Raw genomic sequence first — 21,614 nt, 5'->3', positions numbered from 1 at the left:
GGATCTCTGTGATTCTGAGGCCAGCCTGGTCTACACAGTAAGTTCCAGGCTACCCAGAGCTGTCTCAAAAAAAAAAAAAAAAGTTTTGTTTTTTTTTAAAAAAAAGATGCTAAATGTGGTCAGACAGGCCTGTTATCCCAGGACTCTGTCAAAGAAGTAGGATCAAGTTTGAGGCCAGCCTGAGCTACATGAGGACTTGGCTAAAACAAAATAATAAATAGGATTAGCTTTTGGTCATTGTAGCCTTCCACCAAAGGACAAGCAAAGGACAAGGCACTCACTGCCTGTAGCTGTTATCCAATAAAAGGTTCTCCGTGCTTTTTAAATTGTTTTTCCACCCCCCTTTTTTTTAAGATTTTATTCATTTATTATGTATACAACATTCTGCTTCCATGTTTATCTGCACACCAGAAAAGGGCACCAGATCTCAACAGATGGTTGTGAGCCACCATGTGGTTGCTGGGAATTGAACTCAGGACCTCTGGAAGAGCAGTCGGTGCTCTTAACCTCTGAGCCATCTCTCCATCCCCAAGGAAGCCTCTGATCCATCCCTTTGTTTAATTTTTTTTTTTTTTGAGACAGGGTTTCTCTGTATTGCTTTGGAGCCTGTCCTGGAACTTGGTCTGTAGACCAGGCTGGCCTTGAACTCAAAGAGATCCGCCTGCCTCTGCCTCCCAAGTACTGGGATTAAAGGCGTGTGCCACCAATGCCCAGCTTGTTTTTCTGATTCTTACTATATTTATTTGTGTGTGGGCACACTTGCACCTGCATAGCACATGTGTGGGTCAGGGGACAGCCTACAGCAGTTGCTTCTCTTCTGGGGATGGAAGTCAGGTTTGGTGGCAAGCCCCTTTACCCACTGAGTCAGCTCACCAACTCCTTGGCTATTTATATCCAGGGTCAATCAACAGGATATGATATTAAACCACCCAAATCCAGACCTCAGTTTTCTTTTTTGGGAAGTGGTTTGGTGGATCCCCTCACCAAGATTCTGGATTCTCTATGGATTTGAACTCAGCCACAGAATACCTGACACATAGCTGAGCTACCTATCACCTGATTTCAAAATTTTCTCTGAGCTTTTCAATTTTCTTGTTTTTTGTTATATGGGAAAAGCCCTACTTGTTAATTTAAGGTTTATTTTTTATAATTATTATTTTGGTTTTTCGAGACAAGGTTTCTCTGTGTAGCCGTGGCTGTCCTAGAACTCACCATGTAGACCAGAATGGCCTTGAACCCACAGAGATCTGCCTGCTTCTTTCTGCCTCCTAATTTTCTAGGATTAAAGGTGTGTGCAGCACCACCCACCCTTATTTTTACTTTTAATGACACAGCTGTGTGTTTGTGCACATGAGTGCAGTGCCTGCAGAAGCCAAAAGAAGGACTCAGATCCCCTGGAGCTGGCATTTGTCAGCCTCCTGTGGGTGCCAAGAACTAAGCTCAGGTCCCCTGGAAGAGCAACCAGTGCTCTTCACTTCTCTCAGGATAGAACCAGTGCTCTGTGTACTCTGGGCAGGCCCTCTTGCTCTGGGGCTGCATGAACGGCAGTGAGGGATTCCATCATCTTCCACACTGTGGATGCTTCCTGCTATCCTCTCAATGCTGGAAAATAAAATAGAATTGAGGTGGCAGCATTCGCCTTTAATCTCAGCACTGGGGAGGCAGAGGCAGGCAAATCTCTGTGAGTTTGAGACCAGCTACAGAGCAAGTTCCAGGACAGCTACAGTTACTACACAGAAAAACCTTGTCTCGCCTGGTGTTGGTGGTACACACCTTTAATCCCAGCACTTGGGAGGCAGAGGCAGGTGGATCCTCTGAGTTTGAGGCCAGCCTGGTCTCCAGAGCGAGTGCCAGGATAGGCTCCAAAGCCACATAGAGAAACACTGTCTCAAAAAAACAAAACAAAACAAAAAAAACTTTGTCTCAACCCCCCCCCAAAATGGAATTGAGGCAGTGGTTCTCAACCTGTGGGTCATGACCACAGGGGTCACATATCTTGCATATCAGATATTTACATTACATTTTAAAATAGTAGAAAAATTATGAAGCAGCAACAAAATTTTGTGGTTGGGGTCACCACAACATGAGGAACTGTATTAAGGGGTCACAGCATTAGGAAGGTTGAGAACCACTGGAATTAAGAGCTGGAAAGATGGCGGAGTGCTAGGAATACAGAGTGGTTTTCCAGGCATATCCCAGCAGCCATGTCAGGCACAACATCATTTTAAACATAAAAATAGGCTGGGAGGTGGTGGTGGCACACACCTTTAATCCCAACCCTGGCAAGGCAGAGGCAGGCAGATCTCTTGAGTTTGAGGTCAGCCTGTTCTGAATAGCAAGCTCCAAGCCAGCCATGGATGGCTGTCTCAAAAACAAACAAGCAAAGACTGAAATGTCCATGGCCTACATGGCTGCCATGCTATCTCAACCATCACAGAAGTTCACATGGCCCCGTGGGAGTCTCCATGATCCATAACAAAGGAAGAGAAGAATTGGCCTGTTTTCTAGATGTTTCTGCACCAATGCAGCCCTCAACCCCCATCCCAGCAGACAGCTGTGGAGCCCTAGCCATGCTCTGGGACACTGGGACATCCCTGGAGAACACCTTTGGAGGCTGGGCCTCCCAGCTGGCCGGAACTGCCCACACACCTGGTGCTCATTCTGGAGGGAGCTCAGACCAGGCCTGTAATTCCACACTGACTCACCGGCCATGCCTGTGGCTTTGGATGGCGGGCCAGGAAATTGGAAGAAACAGGATTCGGGAATTGGTGAAAGGAAATGGGGGGGAGGGAGCAGTGTGGACAGATCCCCAGGGAGTGAGGCTCTAAGTTCTGACCCGCATAGATGCACACTGATGAGGACTTCAGCACGAGAGGCATGTTTGAAATGACACTGCTTTTTATTGTTGGGGTGAGGAGCACCTGGCGCAGTTCATGGAGGTCAAAAACCACTTGCAGGAGTCAGCTCTCTCCTTCCACCATGTGGATCCCAGGGATCAAACTCAGGTTGTCAGGCTTGGCAACAATTTCACTGGCCCAGCACAGGGTAATTTTGATATTCCAGTGGAGAACATGCCCTGTCCTGTAGAAAGTCAGCCTCCCGGGCATCCCTATCATTGCCCAAGGTGCCCATGAATGAGGCGGCCATGGTGGCAGAGATGGAAGCTATGCCTGGGAAAACAACCTGCATGTCCACGCACCAAGGATGACCGGCTGTGAATGTGGCTGAGTGCCAGGTCAGCCTGCAGCAGAGGGGCATCGGGCGTCCTGCTCTGCCACTCTCCTTTACTCTCTAGCTGGTGGTGTTTCTCAGTGAGGCGTCAGCCAGTCAGCTCTAGAGGTCCTGCTGCCTCTGCCTTCTGAAGCATTGACCGTGTCCAGCTTCTAATTGTATTTATTTAGACAAATCTCACTGTGTAGCTGGAACTCGCTGTGTAGACTGGGCTGGTCTCAAACACAAAAATCCCCGACCACTGCCCCCTACACTCAGATTAAAGGTGTGCACCACCATGCCCCACCTGGATTTTTATTTGTTTGCTTGTTTTAATGTGTGTGCTGGGGATTTGAACTTGGGTCCTTAGGCTCTCACATGCTCTCACCCACTCCCCACCGCCCAGGCCTCTGGAATGGACTTTTTATTGTCACCAGACAATAGTGGCCTAGGTGCTGGGGCAGGCTCCTCCAGAGCCTGTTAAGTCACACTTTAAGTCAGTGTGTTTGTTCAGTTACTTTAGTGTATGTATGTACATGCATGTGCAGAACAGGACTCAACTTCACCCTGAAATGTTTGACTTATGCACGTGGGTTTGTGTGCGTGAGTGCAGTGCCCTCAGAGTCCACAAGAGTGCGGCAGTTCCCCAAGAGCTGGACTTGCCTGCAGTGATGACCGACCCAACACCAGCTGGGAAGTGATCTGAGCCTTCTATCTTATCGGCCCCACCTTGGCTTTTGAGTTGAGGTCTCTCTGGGAATCTGAACACACGAATTTACCTAGACCATTTGGCCAGCCAGGTGATGAAAGCCTCTTGTCTCCACCAGTAACAAAGGTACAGGCATGTGCCACCACACCCAGCTTTTTATGAGGGTGCTTGGGGACGGAGCTCAGGGCCTGGCACTTTATACCCCACATGGTCTGCAAAGCTCTTCCTCATTCCAGTTTCTTCTGTCTCTTAGAGACAGAAGAGGCACTTAGAGAAGGAAGGTGTGGAGGTTTGAATGAGGAGTATCCCACATAGACTTGTGTCTTTGACTAGCTGGTCCCCATTTGGTGGCACTGTGTGGGGAAGTTATGGAACTTTTTTTTTCCAAGACAGAGTTTCTCTGTAGCTTTGGAGGCTGTCCTGGAACTCACTCTGTAGACCAGGCTGGTCTCAGACTCACAGAGATCCACCTGCCTCTGCCTCCAGAGTGCTGGGATTAAAGGTGTCCACCACCACCGCCAGGCTGAGGTTAGAGAACGTTTAGGAGGTGGATTTTTGCTGAAGGGAGGGCATCACATTTTTTGTCCATTTTAATAGTTCACTCAGTCTTCCAACAGAAAAGAAGGTCTTGCTGCCCACACTTAGAACGAGCTCTTGTGCCTTTATCTCAGAGTCTTTGTTTCTTTTTTATTTGTTTGCTTTTTGTTTTTCTAAACAAGGTTTCTCTGTGTATCCTGTTCCTTACCCTGTAGACCAGGCTGTCCTGGCCTTGAACTCACAGAGATCCTCCTGCCTTTGCCTGCTAAATGCTGGGATTAAAGGTGTGCAACACACACACACACACACACACACACACACACACACACACACACACGACTCTGTTTCTGTCTCTCTTTTCTCTCTCAGTCCTGCTGTATTCCCGGTAGACTGAGGTGCTGCCCAGTCCTTTTGGTTACCTAGCACATTCCCCATGCCCAGCTCCAGTCTTGCTCTTCCCTGCTACTCTGGAAGTTCTTGGCATCCTCTTACCCCACTTTCCAGGTCTGGACAAACAGCACTTTTCTCCCAGCTGAGGTCCCCAGAGCACAGAAGCAGCCCAGACCAACGGTGCCTCCTCCCAGCTGCCTGTGGCTTCCTGGTAGAAGCGCCCTTGCTGTGCTGAGGCTAGGATGGATGTACCCTGGAGAGCCCCCCCCCCCTCCTAGGACTAGCAGCGGCTGTGGGTCTTGCTCAAGGTGGCCTGTTGTTGGCTGGGACCACACCCGGCTGCCAGAGGTGTTTGAAAACTGCTGTGAGAGGCTTCTTTGAACATGATGGTGGGCTCAGCAGCGGGGGGGGGGGGGGGGGGGGGGGGGGGAGACGGACGGACCTGTACTTAAAAGTCGCTGTGGCTTTACTGGGTGTGCCAGGGTGGCTTTGGGCTTGGCCTCAAAGCCCCGCTTCCCACAGAGGCTCAAGGCTGTCATTCAGGATGGTACCCCTGGGCCCCTTTCCATTCCCAGCCACCACTGGGAGGTGTCTTTAGATGGAGTTTCACTGTAGACAGTGAGGGGGTAGGAAATTAAATACCATGTCCCCTGGCATTCGGAGGTGGCTACCACTGCTCCAGTTTGAATGGAGATGGCTGTGGGCTGTGTATGTTTCTTTCTGTGTTAGGGTCTCATGTAGCCCAGCCTGGCTGCATATTTAGTATGTAGTTGAAATGACCTTGAACTCTGGTTTCTCTTGCTTCCACCTCTCAGATGCTAGGATAGAAGGTGACCATTGCCATGCTTCCTACTCGGACAGCACACAAGATACATCAACAATAGAAGCAGGGCCAGTTTTTGTTGAGTGAATAAACAACTCAAAATGTATCAGCCCGCTTGTCTGTTTCTCTTGGCCATTTCCCAGTCAGGGGAATTTAGGGGTGGATTGGATGGATTGGAGAGACAGGCTTGTAGGGCAGGGCAGGTCCCAGTGTTTGGCAAGGAAGTATGCAGTGTGACCAGGCCTTTCCACTCTCTAGTCTGACTCTCGGCCCCTGACGGCCATAAAATCACCCCTCTTAGACTGGCAACATTTTCCTTTAATATGTTCCTGAAGGCTCTGGCAGAACCTGGAGGAAAATTCCAGAGTAACAAGGAGAGAGCTCTTTCACGTCCTTGGGGACCAATAGGGGCGGGACCCAGGGGCACCCCACAGCCCTGGGAGAGTGGCTGTCTGCCCATTGTCTGGTAGAGGGACAGACAGACCTCCCTGATGTCTGTGATATGGGGATAGCAGGTGGCCTTGCCACTTCTCCTCAGGAATTCATATAAAACTGCGTCAAGGTGTTTGTACCAAGCTTGAGATGGAGCCTGGTGCATGTTACATGCCCTGCACATCTGCAGACACACGTCTATCACTCCCTATTGCCTGGAATGAAAGCCAAATATCAGCTTCTCAGCTCCCAAACTCACCCAGTCCAGAGACACTGACCCTTCTCTCTCCAAGTCTTCCCCCACTGGACACTTGCTCAGCACTGCCCGTAGCCAGCTGGCTCTTTCTCCAATCACAGAGCAGAGGCCCCTCCTCATAACCCTCCCACAGCTGCCCATGCACCCCCATCATGACTCAAACCAGTCCACATTGACTAAAGGCGAAGCTGTGGGTTTATCCTATAGTGTTGTTGGGGGAAGAGGAACAGGGTAGATGCTCTTCAAACTACATCATTGCGCCAAGCAAGTCAGGTGGTCCCTGAGAAGACACCATCCTCCCTCATGTGTTAGGTTTGCTAGCACCATCTAAAACACATCTAAGTCAACACCTACACAACAGAAGGAACCATGGAAGCAGGGAGGAAGAACTTTCTAGACAGAGACGATGAGGGCAGCTTGTGCAAAGGCCCTTGGGCCAGGAAGTATGGCGGGTGGAGTCAGCTCACAGGAGGCCTCACAGGAGGGCTGTGGTGAGGAGGAGGGATATATTCCTTGGTAAAAGGGAGCTACAGAGGGGTGTGTGAGCACGGGAGGAACATAGCCTGATTTGTTATCTTTTTCTGGTCTTGAGCCTTGGCCATCTTCCTGTGTTTGCCTCCATGTGCTAGGGTTACAATGGAAAGGAGGTCTGTCATCTTCCAGCTGGGACCAGGATGGGGTACAGGGAGAACAAGGAGGAAGATGTCTCAGGGACCTCCTGGATCTTAGAGCCAGCACTGAGGGTGGTGGGGTTCTGAGTTGAAAAATGGCAACTTGGGGGAGGAAATCCTGAGGGGCCCTAAACACAGTTCGCCCCCATCCCGGGGCCAAGTCACACTCCTATCTGTGCAGAACTGCAGGTCTGGACTGAGTCAAGCCAGCTCTGGGTGGCCCCGTGAGCCTCGTGGATGAAGGATGGCTGCTGTGACTGGACCTGGGTGGTGTCCATTGTGGCGAGGTGGCAGAAGCTTGCCAGGCTGACCTCTGACCTCAGTACTGAAGGGAAGAGACCTGTGTTTTCCACATCCTGGATCTGTGTGCTGTGGCTGGGTGCCAGGACCAAGTCTAAAATCCAGATGTGGTATTGGCTGAGCCCCTGGGACCATGTGGTAAGGTGTGCCAGGCGGGGAAGGTTAGGCCTCTGTGTGGTGCTGGCAGCAGCCCCATGGGTATAAGGGGGCTGGATGCCTAAGACAGCAAATGTTAGAAACATACCCGATTCCTAGGCTATGCTGTTGCCCACTGAGATCCCAACCCCAGCACCCAAGAAAAACAGGCCCGCCACTGTCTGGGGCTAGGTGGGGGTGAGGAGGGCCAGTGGATTAGAACCAAGCTTCAGACACAACATCTTGGGGCTCTGCGGAGGCAAGCTACATGTTTACCCAGGATCTCATGATGAAGTTTGGGCTGGCCCCAGCACAACACAGTAAATTTTGAAATTGATATTTGTTTTTTTCTAAGACTTATTTATTTATTATATAACTGTTTTGTCTGCATGTATGCCTGCACACCAGAAGAGGGCACCAGATCTCATTATAGATAGTTGTAAGCCACCATGTGGTTGTTGGGAATTGAACTTAGGACCCCTGGAAGAGCAGCCAGTGCTCTTAACCTCTGAGCCATCTCTCCAACACCGAAGTTGAATGGTTTTACAATCATGCACTATAGTTTTTAAAATAATAATGAAATCATTCACACACACACACAGTGGAACTCACAAACTCCTCTCATCTCTCTGAGTGCCCAGCCCTGTCCTGTCTCGGCTTCTGTTTGCTTGCTGGCACCCTGGGCCTTGAGATTGGCACAATCTTGATATTCCCTGTGATCTTATGAGTCTTCAGCCTTTGGGAGCTCAGGGTGAGGGAGATGAGAATCACTTGAACACTGTTGGAGGCTGTGACACCATGAGGATGTCATGACACCAGTCCCTGGTATGTCTGACCACCAGACATTTGGAAAGAACAGGCTCCAGGCAGGATGTTCCCTGACACTCATGGTTGCCTGGCACCCAGTGGAGGTCAAGAAGGGAGTAACGAAGGCCAGACCTGGAGCTGTGCCCAATGGCAGCCTTCCTGTGGCTGGGATGGTCACCTTTCCATAGGGCCAGTGCAGGCAGAGGGGCCAGCCACAGGTGAAGGCAACCAGCCTAGTTTGGTATCTGTCAGGATCACTAGCTAAAAATGACTGAGCCCCCAAAGGAATCTCTGAAGTTGGCCCAGGTGAGGGGTGACAGCATATGCCTAGCCCTCCCCTGCTCTCACCACACCTCTATTCTGAACCCAAAATCTTTCCCTGCCCCACCCAGCAGCCAGGTGCTGGCCTACAGACATGTCCCTCCCATCCCACACACTTTCATGTCTTCCTTGCACCACTGTGATGCCAGTGACATAGCAGTCACTGTGATCCCAGCACCAGCCAGGTGATGGCCAGACAGGCAGAGGTGTGCTGGGCCTTGTTTAGGGTACAGTGCAGGCCATCAGATGACAGCAACAGTGAGAACAAGTCATTTGGAGGGACCGCGCCCCACAGTCACAACCAGATGGTGCAGACTGGGAAGGCCTGTAGAGCCCAGGCCTAGCTCCCATAGCCATCCATCTCCCCTGCCCCATCCCTCATCCTATAAATGGGTAACCACTCATCTGCCTCAGATGCCTGGACCAGGCCCACCACTGGCTTGCAGCTACCTGTGAAGGTTTGTGCTTTCTCGGCCCTGCATCGTGTACTTGGTTGGGTGACAACCATCTTGTGCATGGCCTCACATTCCCACTCTGAGCCCTCTATGAAGTGGCCCCTGCCAGCTGACATTTATTTGGCACCTTGTTGCCCAGCCCTATGGCAGCTTCCCTTCCGCAGGCCTGGGCCACAGCCAGGTGTAAACACAGCCGTCTCTGCTCCATTCATCACTCAGTGAACAAGGGCCCCACTGTGCCGGCATTGAGACAGGCTGTGGTGTACAGCAGGGGACTGAGGCCCTGGGGGCTCCCCTCTTCTGACTCCACACCCACTGTCCCCAGCCTACTGCAAAAACCCGGGGTAGACTTTCTCCAGTGCCCGTGTCTGTAGCATGAGGCAAGGCAGCTTCCAGTGACCAAGGGAGGAGGCAGGCAGTGACAAGGCTCATGGAGCTGGCTGGCCTCAAACTCCTGCTCCTTCCTTCTCCCCTGCCAAGGGCTGCAGTGACAGTGTGCACTATACCTGGCTACTGCTCTTAAACCAAGTTTCCCTGTGTAGCCTAGGTCACCTGAAAGGTGCCATCTTCCCGCCTCCACCTCCTCAGTGCTGGCACAGTAGGCATGCTCCACCATGCCTGGCTTATGCAATGCTCGGGATGGAGCCCAGGGCTTTGTGCGTGCTAGACAAGGACTCTACCCACTGAGCTACCACACTCTACCCACTGAGCTACCACACTCTACCCACTGAGTCACCACACTCTACCCACTGAGCCACCACACTCTACCCACTGAGCTACCACACCCTACTCCACTGAGCTACAGCCCCAGCCATTACAATTGTATTTTAATTTTTACACCCCTACCCCACCCCACTGCCCAGGCAGGGTTTCTCTGTGTAGCCCTGGCTGTCCTGGAACTCGGTTTGTAGCCCAGGCTGGTCTCTTTACTTATCCAAGGATGGTCTTAAACTCCTGACCTTTCTCCTTGCACTTTCTGAGTGCAAGTTTTCTCAGTTGAGTTTTTTGAGGGAGAGACTCCCTGTGTAGCTGGGTTGGCCTGGAGCAGCATCCTCCCGCCTCTGCCTTTCCTGAACAGGACCATACAATTTACTCTCTAATATTGCCTCTGTGAAGTTTGCACGAGTGTGAAACACACAGAGAATTACCTGAATGGATATGTTTGATTCTTGCATTGATCCTAAAAGTGGGGGCTCTTTCTTGTACTCATGTGTGTGCACGTGACCCTGTGCGTGTGTGTATGTGAGTGTGCACATATGTGTATGCTTGGGAGCCTGTGATTGTGTTTACACATGTGTAGTGTATGCTGCAGATGGAACCTGTGTACAGAGGCTGTGCTACTGGGTGGAAGTCGCCCAGGGCCCTGGCTTCCTGGCTGTGCCTGGTGGTTTGCCCTCATGAGCAAAAGGCAGAGCCTGAGGCCAGAGAGACCTTGCTCTCACCCAAAGACTCCTTAGCCTCACTTTGGGAGGGGACAGGTGGAAGGTCCACTCATCCTCCCTGGAAAGCCAGGAAGCACAAAGAGGTTAGGTTGGAACACAAGTCTCAGACCTGGGTTCTGACCAAAAGTCTTAGGTGCAAGTCTGTTCCGAGTGAAGCTCAAGTCTCTTGAATCCATTCTTTTTTTTAATTTTATTTATTTATTATGTATACAACATTCTGCTTCCATGTATATCTGCACACCAGAAGAGGGCACTCATTATGGATGGCTGTGAGCCACCATGTGGTTGCTGGGAATTGAACTCAGAACCTCTGGAAGAGCAGTTGGTGCTCTTAACCTCTGAGCCATCTCTCCAGCCCCTTGAATCCATTCTTTGAGAGGTCAAAATATAGACTAAAATTTGAAATATGTTAAGAAAGAGACCAAAATCCTACCGGTGGTGGCATATGCCGCTAATCTTCCCCCTTACTTGGGAAGCAGAAGCAGGCAGATCTCTGTGAGTTCTAGGCCAGCCTGGTCTACAGAACAAGTTCCAGGACAGTCAGAGCTACACAGAGAAACCCTGTCTCAAAAACCAAAATCCAGGTGAAGGTCTGCCAGCTGTCTCAGAAGGTAAAGGTAAAGGCACTTACTGAGAATCCTGATGACCTGAACGTTTCTGACCTCTACATATACTGTATGATGCCCAGAGTGATGCAATAGGTGTGTGTGTGTGTGTGTGTGTCACCCCTGTGTATGTATACAATATTGATGGTGCCTGAGCCTTGTGGTAAACTCCTGATGCTTGGCCATCACTCAATAAAACTGTAGTGTTGTCTTTAGTCTTAGGGGAGTCTGGGGTGAAGAGGGTGGGAAAGAAGACAGAGCCTGCTGAAGTTCTAGGCAGTCACAGGCCTCAGACACTGGCTCCCTGACCCTCGTTCTTTATTTATGGAGTATAGGTCTGGCTGGGCTTGGAAATGGCCAAGTGACCCTCCCCCTTGATGGATTCCCCAGACCCAGCCTGTGGCTGGGAAGCTGACATACTTCCACCTTGGGCGGTGGCAGGCAGCCTGGGCACCACATGTCTCCTAGCCCAGCAGGCTCAATCAGAAAGGGCCCCTTGGGCTCCATCAGTAAGCCCCACCTGGCCCCAATCCTGGAACCACTCAGCCTGGATGTCGGGAAGGGCGACTGGCCCAGCATGAGTTCCAGACTATTATAGCTATTGCCTGGCTGGGGCCAGAGCAGTCTGGATTCGTGAGGGAAGCTGTGGGTGCCTCTGTGTGTGTGTGTGTGTGTGTGTGTGTGTGTGTGTGTGTGTGTGTGTGTATGTGTGCGCGTGCGTGCGTGCGCATGTACATGGGTGAGTCTGGGGTTTGGGGGGGTTGTGGGGGGTTATGCATGTGTGGGGATGAATAACTCCTGAGATCTGGGTGTGGGGTATCAGGCTGTCTCATCTCTGCTTAAAGGAAAATATGGATAGGTACAACATAGCCTGTGTTTTATCCCAGCGCTTTGGAAGTAGAAGCAGAAGAGCCAGAAGTTCAAGGATATCCTTGGACATAGTTAAGTTGGAAGCTAGCCTGGGACTCTTGAGACCCTGTCTCAAGAATACAAAACTGACTAAACTAACAAAACACCAAAAGCAAAAAACTATTTGAAACATTCTCTGTTTCTCCCATTTTGACAGTGGCTGCCTGGAGGGGGTGTCTGCTCTTCTTGGAAGGGTGGAGGAGGTACACAGGCAACAGGTACAAGGGCCCAGAAAGACACCTAGAGAGTGAAGCCAGGGTGGTTAGGGTAGACAGACAAGCTGCCTGGGAGGGGATCTTTGCCAGGTAGAAGCCAGCAGGCAGGAGTGAGCTCAGGCTCGCCTCTGAGCTCTCGGTCCTGATTCTGTTTCCCCTAGGGGCCTGGCTGTGGCTGAAGCCACGCGGTCCTGAGCCCCTGCCCTATGCCTGGCTTTCGACACCCGGTAGTCTGCCATGTGTTCTGTGTCAGAGGCAGGAGGAGCCCACAGGTCTACCCAGCAGTGGCGGTTTCCCTGAGAATTCCAGCGCTGGTCAGCAGGAACAGCCCCCAGGTGTGCTGGGAGCCAAGGAAAACAGGAGGTAGTGCAGCCAGGCAGGGAGTGTGCCTGGGGGATTTGGCCTCTCTGAACATGGTCACCTCCAGACTCCCTCTGCAGGGCTGTTCTCCCTCCCTCACCCTATAAGCATCCCTATTGCGTTCCAAAGACAACTTGGGCCTCAAGTCATTGGCACTGCCCTTTGCTAGCCTCACCCCTGATCTGACACCCTGGGGGCCATCTATCCAGCAGCTCACACTCATTCCTGCTGAGGACTATTGCTAAGCAGCTCCCATTGCAGCTTCCACACCTCTGAGTGACGGTGTAGCCTAGGCTCTGACAGGCTGGGGACTGTTGTCTTCCTGTGTCCCCAACAGTGACCTAGCAGAGAATTTGACCCAGGACAGGCACATTTATGTAACACATGAATGTACTCAGAAATCTAGACACACATCTTCCAGTGTCTCCCTCTCTAGAGCCACCTCAATGCTCCTGCCCACTGATCTAAGGCCCTTTTTATTCTCTTTGTCCCCTGTGCCTCCTCCTCCAGGCAGCCCTCCATGACTTAACTTCTTGGAACAAGATTTTCCTGGGTGTCTGCAGTGGCCCCAGGAGGGTCAGATCCCATTCTTGGACCCCAGCTTCTCTGTAACAGACTGAACTGCGAGACCTGGGAGGCTGCTTAGAGAGGGTTAAAGTTCCTGGATGCTGAGGTAGTTCACAGCTCAGAGAAGGAGATTTTTCAGTTCCCAGCGGTTTTCAGTTTTATAACGGGCTGTCTCCCTAGCGCCGGGGGTGGGGGGGCAGCAAAGCTGGGTGCCGCCCACTGAGAACAGAACCCCAGGGAAGCGGAGGTCTCCTACCCTACCCCGTGCCCAGCACCCCCACTGTGCAAAAGGGGAAACTGAGGCAAGACTGGGGATTCTGTTTGGAGGTGCTGGAGTCCAGTACTTTATACCTTCATAGTCCCCACAGCCCCCTGCAGACCCGGGCTGAGCCATGCCCACAGCCCCCTTTGCAGGGCTCTGATATAAGGAGGGAGTGTAGGAGACAGAGTGGGTGGGCTCAGACCTTTTGAGCACTTGTGATTTCACCAAATGTTACCCGCGAGGGGCAGAAAGATGTCTTGCATACAGCACGCATTCAGCCGTGAACTGGAGTTCGAGCGGGGAGCCCCACTTGATTCCCCGAGGCTCACCCCTCTCTCTCCTCAGACCCCACCATGGTCTGATCAGCCGAAGGTCGTCCCGCGCCTTGGGGCGCGGCCCTGATGCAGAGCCCGGCCTGTTTACCTTGTGGCGGGCTCTGGGCAGGGCCGCGGGGGCTGTCCCGGGCCGGGCGCGGGAATAAATAGGGCTCGAGCTCGAGGGCGCAGACAGCAGCCGCAGCTCCACCGCCATGGGTCCCACCGCCTGTGTTCTAGTGCTCGCTCTGGCTGCCATGCGCGCGACGGGACAGGGCCAGATTCCGCTGGGTAAAGCCGCTTAGTGGGGGACATGGCTGGAGAGGAGGCCCCTCGGTTTCCTCCAGGCTCGAGATTCTGGCTCCTCGGAGTTGGGGGTCTGCTCTGCAGAGACCTACCGGGCCGAGAGATTAGGCGGCGGGTGGAGCTGGAGCAGCGGGTGGATCTGGAGGGCCCCGAGGGGTGATGGGGTGGTTGAGTCGCCCATCAGTGGCCCCTGCGGACACAGGTGGAGACCTGGCCCCGCAGATGCTTAGGGAACTTCAGGAGACCAACGCGGCGCTGCAGGACGTGAGGGAGCTGTTGCGACAGCAGGTAAGGGAACAGAGGGAGCCAGTGTGGGGACACAACAGAGCCAGGGGGACACAGCGCAGTGATGAGAGGTGGACAGACAGGTGACAGAAAAGAACAGAGAGGGCGGCAGCGCGGGGACCGAGAGATGGCGCGGACAAGAGTGTGGGACGGAGTGGACACCTCAGGGCGCGGGACAGAGCGCGGGACCGGACACACGGACCGGGCCACAGCCGGGGAGACAGCGGATCCGGCAGAAGGAGATAGAAAGGCGGTGGCTATGCGCCCCGGGCTTCCTAGGGAGGGGGGAGAGGAGGAGGAGGAGGAGGGTCGGAGGAGGAGGAGGAAGAGGAGGAGGTGGGGGAGGAGGAGGAAGAAGAACCACAGGGAAGCTGACCTCCTGCCGGACAGGTCAAGGAGATCACGTTCCTGAAGAATACAGTGATGGAGTGTGACGCCTGCGGTGAGCACAGCGGGGACCCGAGGGTCGGAGGAGGGCAGGGAAGCAGAGCGTAAAGGAGGAAAAAGGGCTGGGGAAGGAGGCTGGCGGGGCCAGGAGTGAACGGGGATGGAGCGGACTGGACGCTGGACAGCGAAGAACCAGAGGACCGCGCCGCGGCAGAGCGCACGCGCGAGAGTGCCGCTTCCAAGCGGGCTAAAAAGAGCCTTCTCCCGGGGCGTGGTCACGAACGGCTCCACCCTGGGCGGGGCAAGCTAGTCTCCTTGTGGGCGCGGCCGTAAGGCTCCTCCCCTGGGTGTGGTTCGGAGAGGCTCCTTCCTGCGAGCTTGGCCTAATTATTCCGCCCCCAAAGGGATGCAACCGGCGCGCACTCCCGGCCTGAGCGTGCGGCCAGTACCGCTCTGCGCACCCGGCTCCTGCTTCCCCGGCGTGGTCTGCACGGAGACGGCGAACGGCGCGCGCTGCGGCCCCTGCCCTCCCGGCTACACCGGCAACGGCTCGCATTGCACCGACGTTAATGAGGTGCGCGGGCTTCCCACACCCCCGCCATCCTGACGCTACCCGGACCGACTCCACCACAAATTCCCTCCTTCCCGACGACCCCCTTATCCACCGAGGGTGCCCTCCTGCCCCTAGCCCCGGGCGCAAATCCAGAAGACCTCCCTTCTACTGGGGAAGCCCACTCGGGCCAACTCCATCACTGCCCCCGACGCACGCCCTGACCACGCCTTCTGCTCCCACTGACGCCCACCCCGACGACCTCTTTGGCGCTGGGTGTGGCTCTCCCCAACCATCCTCCTCACCACTGGGGCTCGCTAGCCCCGACCACTCGTCTACTTTGGAGAGTCGCCCTCCTGGAGCACCTGGCGATCGCCGCCGTGCCTGCACGTGCCGTCGGCCACTTCCTCCTTCGGCTGGGGATGCCCGTTCCCCAAGTTCATTTCCTCACTCCTAAGGGGTCACAGCCTCATGTCCATCAAGGCAAAGCCGTCTGTGACCCTTGGGGTCTCCAAGAGCTGGTTGATGGCCGTGGCTGCGAACCATTTGGGTCTGGCGGCGCTCGCCTTTAACCCCAGCTCCCGAGAGGCAGAGGCAGGCGGATCTCTTTGAGTTCGAGGCCAGCCTGGTCTACATGGTGTGTTCCAGGGCGGCCAGGGTTATTCAGTGAGACTGTGTCTCCAATCAAACAACAAAAACAAACAAACCCATGTCCAAATCCGAGAAGCTTCAAGGTGCGGCTCTTGCGATCCAGCTGGGGGCCCAAAATCTTATGTGCTCCTTTTTCACAGTGCAATGCTCACCCCTGTTTCCCGCGCGTGCGGTGTGTCAACACCAGCCCCGGCTTTCGCTGCGAAGCCTGTCCACCTGGGTACAGCGGCCCCACCCACGAGGGCGTGGGGCTAGCCTTCGCTAAGGCCAACAAACAGGTAAGGGGAACGGAAAGCTCGATCCACACCCTTGTTCCAGTGAGGAAGATCTGAAGTCTGGGTGGAGAGACAGGTTGCAAAGAGGCGTGGCCCGGGTGGGACGTGTGTTGTCTGCCCGTGATCTCCGTCCCCCAGATTTGCATGGATATTAACGAGTGTGAGACCGGGCAGCATAGTTGCGTCCCAGACTCCGTGTGCGTCAACACCCGGGTAAGGAAGGCAGGGATGGTGAGAATGGCGCTGGCGAGGCGCGCGTGGGTGCCCGATTGACGGTCGGACCGCGCCTGCGCACAGGGCTCCTTCCAGTGCGGCCCCTGCCGGCCGGGCTTCGTGGGTGACCAGACGTCAGGCTGCCGGCGGCGCGGGCAGCGTTTCTGCCCCGACGGCTCACCCAGCCCGTGCCATGAGAAAGCGGACTGCATCGTGGAGCGCGACGGCTCGCGGTCGTGCGTGGTGAGTGCCGGCGCCCGGGAGGTGGCGAAGGGGTCCCCGAGGAGCCCGGGCGCGCGTGGACGGTGACAGTGACTCCCCTGCGCAGTGCGCCGTCGGCTGGGCCGGCAACGGGCTCCTCTGCGGCCGCGACACGGACCTGGACGGTTTCCCGGACGAGAAGCTGCGTTGCTCAGAGCGCCAGTGCCGAAAGGTGGGTGTGACCCGGAGGGCGTGGTCGGGAGGGCGTGGTGAGGCCAGGTAGACACGCCCCTCACCCCCGTGTACCGGCTCCCCAGGATAACTGCGTGACGGTGCCCAACTCGGGGCAGGAGGATGTGGACCGCGACGGCATCGGAGACGCCTGCGACCCGGACGCGGACGGGGATGGGATCCCCAACGAGCAGGTAAGGCGGTGGGAGGGCCCGTGGGTGGGGCTTGACCCCAAGGTCCCGCTGGTTATCCAGCTTCAGGCGGAGGGGCGGACCTCTTGGAGACCGGCAGCTCTGGGAAGTTTTTGTGTTTTTATTGATTGATTGATTGATTGATGTGGTGTGTGTGTGTGTGTGTGTGTGTGTGTGTGTGTGTGTGTGTGTGTTCCCACCATGTGTGTGTATCAAAAGGCTACTTGCAGGAGTCGGTTTTCTCCTTACACTGCAGGCTCCGGGGAAACTGAACTAAAGCTGTCAGCCTTTAGTCAGAGTTCCTATCCCTCTGGCAGCCGATCAGGAAGCAATCTCTGTCCTTCACCCTGACCTGGGTTCACGTGTCCTATTTTCCATCTAGGACAACTGCCCGCTGGTTCGAAACCCAGACCAGCGCAACTCAGACAGCGATAAGTGGGGAGATGCCTGTGACAACTGCCGGTCCCAGAAGAATGATGACCAGAAAGATACAGATCGGGATGGCCAGGGCGATGCCTGTGATGACGACATTGATGGCGACCGTGAGCATGGCTGGGGAGTGGAGGATGAGACCCATCTCCTAGAGGGGGTGCTTGAAGGCTTGGAAGATGAATGGTGACAAGCTGAGGGAAACATGCAGCCAGGGCTGGAGGAGAAGAGGGCCCAGGGCTGCCATATGCGTCCTGGAAGGCTCCTCCCTGTGTCCGTTTAGTATCCTGGGCTGGCTTCAACCTAATGCATAGCAGGGGATGGCCTTGAAACAGGGTCTTACCATGTAGCCCTGGCTGTCCTAGAACTCATTACATAGACCAGGCTGGCCTAGAACTCACCGAGATGTGCCTGCCTCTGCCTCTAGAGTGCCAAAACAAACGGCATTTTTATTACGTCTTAATTTATCTATTCTGTGTACGTGCACCTATGTGCATGCATGCACGTGCATGAGTGCCAGAGCACACACTGGAGGTCAGAGGGCAACCTGCACCGTAGGAGTGGGTTCTTTCTCACCATGTAGGTCCCAGGAATCCAGCTTAGGCCAGCCCCTTGGCTACCATGCTGTCCCAGGACTTGTCTGTGTTGTTCTAACCCCATCCTAGCCTGGTCCTTTCTTCTGATTCTTCCTTATTCACCTGGCTTATCTCAGGAATAAGAAATGCAGCTGACAACTGTCCCAAGGTGCCAAACTCTGACCAGAGCGACAGGGATGGTGATGGTGTTGGGGATGCCTGTGACAACTGTCCCCAGAAAGACAACCCGGACCAGGTGGGCCACTTCCTATGTGTGCCTTAGGTTGTCAGGAGCACAACAGACACGATGGATCCTGCCAAGGGCAACCTAGGGGGTGGGGATTCTTGAGGGGGGAGGACCTGGCTGTGGACTTGGGGGTGAGGACAGCTTCTGAGTCCTCAGCCCTGACTGTGACCCCTGACCCCATTGCAGAGGGATGTGGATCACGACTTTGTGGGTGATGCCTGTGACAGCGACCAAGACCAGTAAGGAGCCCTTGAGAAGGTGGCAGCTGAGTGGTGCTTGACAACCCCCTTCCAGAGTCCCATCGTCCCCCCTCTCCACTCTAGGGATGGTGATGGACACCAGGACTCCCGGGACAACTGCCCCACAGTGCCCAACAGTGCCCAGCAGGACTCGGACCACGATGGCAAGGGCGATGCCTGTGACGATGACGATGACAATGATGGAGTCCCCGACAACCTAGATAACTGCCGCCTGGTACCCAACTCGGGCCAGGAGGACAATGACAGTAAGGGCAGTGAGGGCATGGTTATTAGTTGGTGTGTGGTCTGGTCAGTAGCAGCTGTGGGCGTGGCCAGCAGCTGGCAGAGGCTATTGTGAGGGGCCCAAGCTGAGCCCACAGCTGCAGCTTGTGTCCCACCTCCTTTCAGGGGATGGCGTGGGTGATGCGTGTCAGGGCGACTTGGACGCTGACAAGGTGGTGGACAAGATTGATGTGTGCCCCGAGAATGCCGAGGTTACCCTCACCGACTTCAGGGCCTTCCAGACAGTCGTATTGGACCCTGAGGGTGACGCGCAGATCGATCCCAACTGGGTGGTGCTCAATCAGGTGCGGCCAGGGCTGAGATGGTGGTCGGAGGGAGCCCAGCTGCCCCTCAGCGCTGGCCTGAGACCCTCCCTTGTTCTTTGGACCTCCCCAGGGAATGGAGATCGTGCAGACCATGAACAGCGACCCTGGCCTAGCTGTGGGTGAGGCGGGGCTGTGGGGCGTGGCCACAGAGCAGGACCTGTCAGCTTAGTCTTGGGAAGGGTGGAGAAGAGGGGAGACTGAGAGATGAGGACAAATGGCAGGTTGCTGGAGTGACCATAGGTGTGGGTGTGGTCATGGAGGGCAGGGGTTGGTTGGTCTGGGACCTGGGAAGGGTGGGGCTGGGGCATAGCCTTGTGAGGGAGATGGCTCTTGAGAGACAGGGATTTGGAAGTGCTTTAGGATGTGGCCAATGGTCTGTTGGTGTGTGGCTGCATTTGGGGGGTGGGGTTGGTAGCAAACAGTCTCTGGAGGTTCGGGTCTGCTCTGCATGTCCAGAGTCAGCATGGTTTGGGAGGCCCCATTCCTCTCTTCCCCTTCTACAGGTTACACGGCCTTCAATGGTGTAGACTTTGAGGGCACATTCCACGTGAACACTGCCACTGATGATGACTATGCTGGCTTCATCTTCGGCTACCAAGACAGCTCAAGTTTCTACGTGGTCATGTGGAAACAGATGGAGCAGACCTACTGGCAGGCCAACCCCTTCCGGGCGGTGGCTGAACCGGGGATCCAGCTCAAGGTGCTGGCTGGGCTGTGCCCTCTAGTCTCTGTGCCCTACACACACTATATTCTCACCATCTCACCCCCAAAGCCTTCACAGCCTTCCAGCACTGTCCCATAGCCCTCAAAGTTGTCACCACCTTCATTCTCCCTCTCCCTCCCCCAGCCATTGCCACAGCTCAAGTCTTCCCACAAGCACATAAATACCCTGAAGGGCTGGGGAGAAGCCCCTGGGTTGATGGGGGCACGAGCATGGGGAATGGCACTTTGATCCCCAGAACCCACATAAATGTTGGGTCTGCATGGTGGCCCACCTGTGATTCCAGCCTTGAAAGGTAGAGACAGGAGCCCCAGTGCAAGCTGCCTACCGAGTCTAGCCACATTGGGGAGCTTCAGGCTTCATTTTAGGCCCTGCCTTATAAAACAGGGTGGCGAACTACTGAGGATAAACCTAACAGCAGCTTCCACCCTTCACCTCCGTGTTCATACACCCTTATACATGCAGAAACATGCGTACACGGAGCAAAAAATTAGACAGACCCTACCTCAAAAAAAAAATAGTACTCCCTTAGGACCACCTCTTACCCTTTTCAGTTCCCAAACCTGTCAGAGCCCTAAACTTCCCTGGCCACCACATCTCCTGCAGACACCTGCAACAGGTTCACAGGTTCTCAGATCCCAGCAGGCACCCGCAGCCTACAAGCCACCAGACCTGGTAGATCCCCTAAGGTGCTCCTGCGCTTGCTGCATGTCCAAAGACCTCAGCCTCCATTACTACCCTTAGTGGCCCACCCAGGAGCCCTGACTTGGCCTATCCTCCCAAAAGGGCCTTCTGTACATTCCACCACCCATAACCCCTATCTGTTCTAACTGGGTGGGGCTCTGAGCGAGCCTCTTCCTCTCCTCCCCTGGCCTGTGGCAGGCTGTCAAGTCCTCTACAGGTCCTGGAGAACAGCTCCGGAATGCGCTGTGGCACACAGGAGACACTGCGTCCCAGGTGAGGCTGCTGTGGAAAGACCCTCGGAACGTGGGCTGGAAAGACAAGACATCCTATCGCTGGTTCCTGCAGCACCGGCCTCAAGTTGGCTACATCAGGTGTGGACTGCCTTGCTGGTGGTGAGCTGCACTGGTGATGTCCTGCTTTGTTGCAGCTCTAGGAAAAATGAGTCCCATTTACAGTACAGTGTGGGATTCTGGGCAGATGGTCCTGCTTGGGACTGACAGGACCCAGCACCTATGTACAGGGTACCTGACATACATTCTCACAGAGGAAACTGAGGCAGGCTCCTGTCCCTGCTGTGACACCAGAGCTCTTAGGTGTGAACCATCGATGAAGGGAGGTAGAGGATGGGAATCCCACTTCACTGGTTCCACTCACAGGGTGCGGTTCTATGAGGGTCCTGAGCTAGTGGCTGACAGCAACGTGGTGCTGGACACAGCCATGCGTGGTGGTCGCCTGGGCGTCTTCTGCTTCTCCCAAGAGAACATCATCTGGGCTAACCTGCTCTACCGTTGCAATGGTGAGCTAGGGGCCAGTGGGCTGGACCCAGAAGGCTCCAGAATACATTCTCACTTGCTGCCTCTCAATCTGCAGACACGATTCCCGAGGACTACGAGAGTCACCGGCTGCGGAGGGCATAGGGACCCCAAATGAAAGCACCACTGCCTGATGGACTGTGGTAGCCTGAGATACAGGTGTCTGCGGGCCTGGCATCCTCTGCAGGGGTGTCTGGCCTGGGGAGGAAAGGCTAATAAAGTATGAGTGTGGGGGCCTGGCCGGCTCTGGTCTCTGCTGCAGGGGGCTGTGTGAATGGTTCTCCAGGGC

At 54.7% G+C, this 21,614-nt stretch overlaps 1 protein-coding gene across 1 annotated transcript; it reads left to right on the top strand.

Annotated features, from left to right (window-relative positions):
• The first annotated feature begins 13,935 nt into the window (after window positions 1-13,935).
• Window positions 13,936-21,430, top strand: Comp (cartilage oligomeric matrix protein). Its single transcript, XM_027394686.2, has 19 exons — window positions 13,936-14,011; window positions 14,229-14,314; window positions 14,702-14,753; window positions 15,103-15,272; window positions 16,040-16,177; window positions 16,313-16,387; window positions 16,472-16,630; window positions 16,716-16,820; window positions 16,906-17,013; window positions 17,393-17,552; window positions 18,152-18,270; window positions 18,448-18,500; window positions 18,585-18,766; window positions 18,909-19,087; window positions 19,179-19,227; window positions 19,612-19,808; window positions 20,712-20,884; window positions 21,170-21,309; window positions 21,384-21,430. The coding sequence occupies exons 1-19, from the start codon at window positions 13,936-13,938 to the stop codon at window positions 21,428-21,430; spliced, it is 2,268 nt and encodes a 755-aa protein (XP_027250487.1).
• Window positions 21,431-21,614: the final 184 nt, after the last annotated feature.

The sequence above is a fragment of the Cricetulus griseus genome (assembly GCF_003668045.3).
Source record: "Cricetulus griseus strain 17A/GY chromosome 1 unlocalized genomic scaffold, alternate assembly CriGri-PICRH-1.0 chr1_0, whole genome shotgun sequence".
NCBI lineage: Eukaryota > Metazoa > Chordata > Mammalia > Rodentia > Cricetidae > Cricetulus > Cricetulus griseus.
Note: the sequence above shows the minus strand (reverse complement) of the source record. Positions and strands in the feature narration are given on the sequence as shown.